Source organism: Apteryx rowi, unplaced genomic scaffold (assembly GCF_003343035.1).
Source record: "Apteryx rowi isolate R43461 unplaced genomic scaffold, aptRow1 scaffold_338, whole genome shotgun sequence".
NCBI lineage: Eukaryota > Metazoa > Chordata > Aves > Apterygiformes > Apterygidae > Apteryx > Apteryx rowi.
Genome location: NW_020449841.1, coordinates 645,213 through 653,142, shown reverse-complemented (window position 1 = coordinate 653,142; position 7,930 = coordinate 645,213). Strand labels below are relative to the sequence as shown.

General features: G+C 48.9%; 1 protein-coding gene across 2 annotated transcripts in view; it reads right to left on the bottom strand.

Moving 5' to 3' along the window:
- The window catches only part of BCORL1 (BCL6 corepressor like 1), a 24,308-nt gene extending 22,208 nt beyond the window's left edge, over positions 1-2,100 (bottom strand). The window contains exons 1-2 of one of the 2 annotated variants that reach the window (XM_026072149.1): positions 1,923-2,100; positions 1,254-1,392 (exon numbers count right to left, since the gene is read on the bottom strand). In XM_026072149.1, the coding sequence (XP_025927934.1) occupies positions 1,254-1,339 (86 nt within the window). In that variant the 5' untranslated portion in view covers positions 1,340-1,392; positions 1,923-2,100. The remainder of the gene's footprint in view (positions 1-1,253; positions 1,393-1,922) is intronic. The other variant, XM_026072151.1, reaches the window with a different exon arrangement.
- Between the last annotated feature and the right edge of the window lie 5,830 nt (positions 2,101-7,930).

The window sequence follows — 7,930 nt, the reverse complement described above, 5'->3', positions numbered from 1 at the left end:
GCCGCGCAGAGGGAGCTCCGGTGCAACGGCCCAACCCCTGCTGCAGCGCCGGGGGAGCACCAGGAAGGGCCCAGAGCTGCCCACGATACCAAACTACAGCCCGCTAAGGAGCCGAGTGATTACCCTGAGTCGACCCCTTCTCTCCCCGTTCCCTCCCGTCCTAACCTTAAACAGGGCCAAAGGCCGAGGAAGAGCATTTGGTTACAGTTAGCCTGGCTTGCCCGCCTTGCTCAAAGCTTGTATTTGGGAAGTGCAACACTTTATTAGATCGCCTTGGTTTGCCTGAGCTCAAATGGCCCATACACCAATGTTTATTATAAACTAGAAGTAGCTCGGAGCAGTTCAGGAGAGGAATAGGGCAACGCCATCCACCAGCCCTTATCTGAGGGCTGCACAGCGGGCTGAGCAGCTGCTGAGGGGTAAAGATGATCTCCGTCTCCATTTCTGCCCCAAATGAGAGTCTGAACTCTTCCCTATCCCACTGTTGTTCTGCCTGGCTCTTGGAGGATTTGCTGCCAGAAGCCTTAGTATCAGGAGCAAGGGAAGACAGGCACACACTGCCTTTGAGCCCAGAAAGCCTTTTTGGCTCTGGCAAATGTTCTAAACGCACCTAACCTCAGGGAAACCACAAACTGATCAGTTTGGAGAACAATACCCCAAAGCTGCAAGAATAAAAAGGCACTGCAATGCCATGGGACAGACCAGGAACCAGTCTCGATCAGTTCTGCCTCCCAGCCACTAATCCTCCCTAATCTCCTAGTTGGTGGCATGTCACAACTCTCCCATTTAATCGTTTGGTCTGTACTAACCCTCCTGGGTCACTGAAAGCTTTTCTTAACAGCTTGGCTCATAGTGGGTCAAGCCTTTTCCTTCCCCAGTTCTTGCCCTGGCAGTTAAGAGCACAGGTTCGATGAAGCCAATAGCATGTGCAAATGACACAAACAGCCTTGCGACCCATCAACACTATAGATATGATGTGGCTACATGCAGCTGCTGGTTCCTCCACAGAAAGCAGAGACCTCCAGCGCAGCCTGCCTGTAGACCCTCCTCACTGGAGCACGGGACGCAGGCACCATCATACAAATGGCACCGTTTAACCGCATATCCATTTCCCCCCTGCAGCTCTGTCGCACCTCAGCCTGATTCCCCAGTAAAACGCCCTGAGCGAGCCCTTTCCCTAGCCTCTGCAGATCCCTAACTCACGTTCTCCACTCATGCCTTTCTTGCCCTACCAAGCCGCCCACGCACCTCACCTCTCCTCGTTGAGGCCACACATGCGAATCCGCTCTGCGCTGGTCCAGTTGTGCACCCCGCTATAGAGAGGTGCTGTAGAGATCATGACAGCTACTTGTCACCAACCAGGACCTGTTGGGGCTTGAGGGGCCACTCTGCCTGCAAAAATCAAAGCAGAGAATTGGTAAGGCTTTCCAGGATGCTTGCATCCAACTGTGCTGCGCAGAGAATTATCCCCAACTTCATCATCAGGCATGCTGGGTCCAATGCCTGGGATGCTACAAGYGTGTCTGGAAAAGGGCTAGAAGAAATAAGCAGTGCCTTGGGACAGAATCCACAGCCCACTCATATTAAACAACTTTTGTTGTCAAAAAACCTCAGGCTATCCCAAGAGTTTCACACGGCCACCTTCACATCCATCCATATCCTTTGAAAAATCCCCCCACTTTCCCTCTCACTCGAGAGGGACCTCCAGCACAGAGGAGAGAGGCACAACACAGAGCTTTAAGCAAAATGATGTCCTGTTAAAATGCTGACAGCCCCAAGGTTTCGTATTACGTTGATCAACTAGTGCGCGTCTGCTTCAAAGGGGGGGGGGGACTCAAAAGAGCTAAGCAACTGGGGAACTCTGGATGGGAGCAAAGGTTTGCCAAGCAGTGCCATCAGACATGCCATCAATCAATTATCACCTTACTCTGCTGGGAAGGTGCTGGCATTCAGAGGAGTTAGGGGTGGAAAACGTAAGGAAATCCAGAGATTCGCGAGCATCCAAGACASACTGTCAGTTGGGTGGAGCTTTTGAGGGAGAACGTTGCAGCCAATCCTGTAGCGCTGGTCGTCCGAGCATTAAGGCAGCTTTGCTGCTCAAGTCACATCAGGGAAAAAGCAAGGGAGAGAGGATCTACTGCACTATCAAGCAGACTAGGGCAGACCAAGCAGGACTGGCTGCAAAATGCACAGATACTGTCAAAGATACATCCTGATACAGAGAAATATGAAACACGTGAAGGGAAAGCAGGCAAAGATAGGCACAGCAACGTTCTCAGTGCAGCAGGTGAGAGTGGGAAGCAGCTAAAAGTGGCGTGTTTCAAAATCTTACTCAGTTGTCTTTTTTCATGACAAACTCATGGGGACACAAGATCCGAGTAGGACAAGAAGCAGCTCGCACCATCAGTTTATGCTGAAACTAGCTGCAAACAGATCTAGAGACAAACAGCTTAAGGAAATCAGGCTACAGAACTGAAGGTGGTCTCTGAATACAGCTGCTGTCAGATAGCCTCGCCCCTTATAAATGTAGGCATAATTTTAAGCTGAACCATGTCTGTGGGGATCCTCCAGACCGAAAAGAAGGGCCGGGAACATAAGAGAAATTGGGGAAAGGCAGTTTGCTTGGGGGGAAAAAAAAAAAAAAAGGAGCGACAGACACGTCTGCAAACAAAAATGCACAAGTGAGCAAAGAGACTGTGGAAATCAGAAGTCAGACGAAGAGGGAAAAATCCACTAAAAGACACACGCTGTAAGGTGGAAGAAATACTCAGCAGTGGCAAGGGTAGCGGGGCTGAGTCTAAGAGAGACAGCAGGGTCATACCCAAAGAGAATGAGAGGTGGCTTGGAGCAGGAAGGGGAGGAGTCTTTCGATGCTTGGAGAGAAATGCAACATAAAGGAAATAGGGGAACAAACAATCTGCGGGGATTTCACCATCTTAGGCTAAACTGAAAGAAGGGGAGGAGAAAGTGTCTGCCCCTGAGCACAGTGGCAGGACAGATGTTTCAGGAGAAACCAGAAGGGACCTTCTGTGGGACAGGGGGAAAGAGATGTGTCCGGCTGTGCTAAGTGCAACTGAAGTTTGGAGACAGGCCGAACTAGGAAACCTCAAAGTGAGCATGTATGAGGCATGACCTGAGAAGAGAGCTGGCGAGGAAAAACTGATAACAGGTTTTACAAGGAGCTGAGAAAACCAGCATGGTTTGGAGTACTGGAGTAAGAACTGGTCAACAGAGGAGGCAGGACCGCCAGTAGAGGAGAGCCAGGAGGACGCAGCAACAGCGATAGACACTGTTACATGAATTCTTGGCCTCTGTTCTCTACGGACGATGTGGGACCCGTGCCAAAGGCATTTCACAGGGAACGAAGAAGAAAAAGAATAGAAAAATCAAGATCTCAACTAAGAGATGGCATAAAATGTGGGGAAAACAACAACTTGCAAACATGGGCTCAAACATAAACTGGAGTGAACAGCAAAGGAACGGGATCCTTAAGAATATGGACCGGGAAGTTTGAGAAATGCAGGGAAGAGCAACCTCCCATAAAGCTAAATGCTAAACCAGAAGGAGCAACTAGGCTCCCTGGGCCAAAAAAGACTTTTTTAATTGAGTTGACACAAGCAAACCAAGCAAATCTCTCGTCTACACTGGTTCAACTTAATACGACTTTAAATGGATGTAATTAAACTAGTAGAAACCCCTTGGAGAACACAACTAGGGCATGGTTTCACATACATGTCTTTCAGTAGAAGTAACTGTTTAAGAAGCCCGTCTCTCTCCCCTCTTCAATTATGCCACTAAAACTGTTTGTGGGATGTCCTGGTAAAGTGGACCGGGGAGTTGATAGGGGTTTAAAAACTTTTTTTTCCCCAGCTGGGTTGTTTTTAACCCATACTAGTTCCTAGATCAGGTTTACCATGASGGAGAGAGGGCACAGCCTGATACAGCATCTGCCTAATCCATTACCTTTGCCAAGAGAAGTGTAGGTGAAACCACAGTCTTATTCTGATTTAGCTCAATAGGTGTCTAGTCAATTCCAATTAACTCCAAAGAAAACTAGTTTAGAATAAAATAAGAACAGCATAGCATTTTGATAGAGAAGCCTGGCATGCGATATTAAAACTCCTTCACCATTCAAAACCAAACATGCTCTAAGAACTGCCAGCTAAAAAGGTGTCGAACACATTAGCCTCCAACAACCAGCGCTCAGAGAGATTTTCAATGGCATAAAACTAATACGGTGAATTAAATCCATTATGAGCATGAGKTTTTTTGTTCATTAAGACAAAACCTCTCATCATTTTGCAAATGGTTGGGATGGTACCCTACAACCCAATCTCTTCCAGACTTCACAAAAAGCAAAGGAGAAAATGTCTTTGTTGCAATAAAAGCCTGCTTTTGCTCAGGTTAGCTATTAGTTGCCTACAYGTGAAAGTCCCCTTGGATTAAGTTAAGATATGAATATCGCTCCTGCAATATTGCTGTACAGACTATGGAAACAAGTTTCCTGAGATAAAGTTATTTGGTAACAGATATTTTCTAGTAATTATCTATAAACAAACCCTCCTTGCACTAAAATCCCAACAATTGTGGTTTCCACACATGCTTGGTTTCTGCTCTCGGGGATCCTAACTTGAGTCGCCTGAGATAAGGCCTCCTGATTGACTTTTCAACCATAACACTGCCCCTCACATGTCCGCATCCCACCCCAGGGTTAAGGCAGCAGAATTGTTCGGGTAGGCTCAAAGCAAATCAGATCCATGAGCTACCCCCGCTGAAAACGAGTCTGCCCCAAAATAACAGTACTTTCTCAGCCCGATCAGTTCCCTGATCTGACTCAACCCTCAGCCTCTCCAGCACTTGTGTTGGCAAGTGCAAGTGGCGGCAGGACAGTAGGAAAGAGGCCAGCAAATGTGTAAGCCAGCTTATCAGGGCTGCCACCAAACTTCTAGCCACAGGAAGCAAAGAGTTTCATTTTTTTTCCTGGAGAAAATGTGCGTTGAGTTAATTTGCTCTGGTCAGTGTTCACCATAACAGATGTCACGTCTACACTAAAAGCTGTTCAGCTCTGGTTTCTGTACCGGTTTGGCCAGGTCATGCAAACTAGATGCCAGCAGATCACGACTATCTCAGCTAAACCCTGCCCGGGCCAAGCATAAAATGACAGGTACTAAACACAGCAATGACCAGTCACCCAAAATCCCATTGCTGCCAACACTAGTGCAAGGCTTCTCTACACTTGGGCTCTGGGCAGGCTTAGTTATCCCATGATACAGGTACGGCAGCGCCATACAATGCAGGCAAGCCCAGTCCCCGCGAGTGGCGATCTGCACCATTGCCAACAGCTCGGGTTTAAATAATGGCAAGCTCCACCAGCGTAAGCGGCAGCTCGGCCTTCCCGCGCCGCACGGAGCAAACCTCACGAGGCCAAGGGCAAGCTGTGGAGAGCCTGCTTGGGATTGTATTGGCGCTAACTTTGTGTGGCTCAGCAGACAAAGAGGTGTGCTCAGCTAGGGTCCAAGTTCTTTCCGAACCCTTTAAATCGCTGCCTGCTCTGCTTCCTTTTACTCTTGCAACGGGCTCTCAACTGCCGTCTAACTGGGACACAGGCACGCCGGAAGGAAATGGTGATTTTTTTCCAATCTTAGGGTACTGAAAAGGTCCAGCGCATCCCTCTGCAGCAAGAGCGCCGGAGGACAGGATTTCTCTTCTTTCTGAGGTGCTGTGCAAGTCCTTTGGCCAGGGGGCACTGTGGAAGGCCAACGAGGGATGCACTTTGACCCTGGAAACACACCCACAGGAGATACCTTTGTAACATTCATTCCCAGAAAGGCACAAAACCTAGAATGAAATTCTGCCCCCCCCCTTTTTTTTTTCTCCCTGGAGATTACAAAATGTAAGACTGATTATATATCAGTTACTGGAAACTCAAACGGGAATCGCTGCTTGGAGTTCAATGCCCACAACCCACTTACTTCCACGGGAGCAACAGCAGCGGAACAAGAAGGAAAATGACCCTACTGGTTTTCAGAGGCGCTTGGAAGGGCCAGAAAGAAACAACCTGCCTCAAGAGTAATAGTCACATTCACTTAGAATAGTTTGTTCAGTTTGGCAGTCTTTGTTGCCATTAGTAACACAGGCAAGAAATTACATTTGTTTTTCCACATGATCATCAAGAGTCCATGTGGGGTACAGAGGTCCAGCCTGAGTGCAAATGCAGAGAACTTCCTGAGATGTCTTAACAGGATTCAGCCCCAAGCAGCGTTTCTGATAACCCCTTTAAAGTGAACGGGTGGGGGTGGGGGGGTGGAAATCGAGACGATCCCCTCACAGGACTCACTATGGATCCCAAATGCTGCCAGAGAAAAATCTAAAAACGTAACTGAAAAAAAAGAAAAAGAAAAAGATTTATTTTGCATCATGCTACTTCTCACGTAGAGGTCTGAAGTTATAGTGGCAATAAGGAACAATTAAGCTGGAACAAAATTCAGCCATTGAGAAGCCAGACCACGTCCACCGCACAATTCCACAGAAGCCGTTACGATGCACTGGATTTGGCCTTTGGCCTGTATGGCAGTTCTAAACTCCGTTTGGGTTTCCCACTTTGCTACACGGAAACCCCTGGCTGTTGCTGTGCTGAGCCAGGCTTTGCCTACATATATTTGCTTAAGCTGATTTAAAGACACAGTAACACTGTAAGTAATTATAGATACTCAGCACGATGTGTTGAAAAGAGAGGAAAAGAAAAAAAATCCATCCCCATTTAAAATAGCAAAGTTTGCTGCACATTTGGTAGGCCTTTAATAATAAGCCTCGGCTACTGGATAACTTGTGTCACTAATCCCTCGGACGTTCAGGAAAATCAGACAGAAAAGGCTGCGCCCATGAAAGCCCCTTTGAGCAAATCTGTAAGGAATGAAGAAAGATGCAACTAAGGGCAGATATCTCTAAAAATTTTCATGTCCGAAAAGCCTCACATCCTACAAAGTACTACAACTGGAACGCAGCTCGCCGTTCCCCAGGAGATGAGAGGGTACACCAGAACACAGAGGTCCCAACTGCAGCTTCCTTCTGAGGGCCAGACTACACCAGACTCGGGTTTCTCAAATGTTCCCACAAGTGTGTCTTCAGAATTAGGCGACTAAGCAGCAAAACCRTTGCTACTAGATCTGTACAGGCACCACGCAGTCTTTAGCCCTGTTCTGGCACCGGGACCTGCTAGATCTAGGCATTGGTGACAGTGATGAAAACGCAGGGCAGAGAAGAGAAAGCTAATGCAGACATGGCAAAAAACCCTCAAAGCTGCAAAGGAAGCTGGACGTGTAAGCCTTTTACTCATGCAACTCCCCACTAACTTTGGCGGTATCCAGCAAGAACAATGGTCCTCAAGAGCAGATTCTCTGGAAAGAGGAGAAACTTGCCTCATGTTGAGTTTAATCTACAAAACCTTCTTGAGGTGCTTTTCTGAACTGGTTCCACCCACAATCAAATCAAGGTATCGAAAGAGCTCACAGAGGAAGCTGCAGTAAAGCTACCAAGTATGGACACTAAGTCGAAGGACAGTTTAGCTTTTCCCTCCAGCGAGGCCAGCGGCAGCAGGAAGCACCTCCTCGCCAGTCCTGCCGCTGCCCATGTTTGTCTTGGATGCAGGGAACGAGGGGCCCTGGCCCAGACCCTCGTGCCACCCCATGGCTCTCTGGCAGAAGCAGAGCGCAGGCAGCACCGGAACAGGGGCAAAGCCGCCTGCACGCCCCGGGGCTGCCGTGCCTCCGTGAGGACGGCCTCAGCCCCCTCCACGGCCTCAGCTGCCAGCGGAGCACCGCAGCCGCCACCACCGGCCCGCCGCAGCCGCCAGCCTCCCCGCCGGGCCCGCGTGGGCCAGGACTCGGGGCGCTCGCCTTCCTCACCCCGCTCCTGCCGAGCGGCCGCGGCC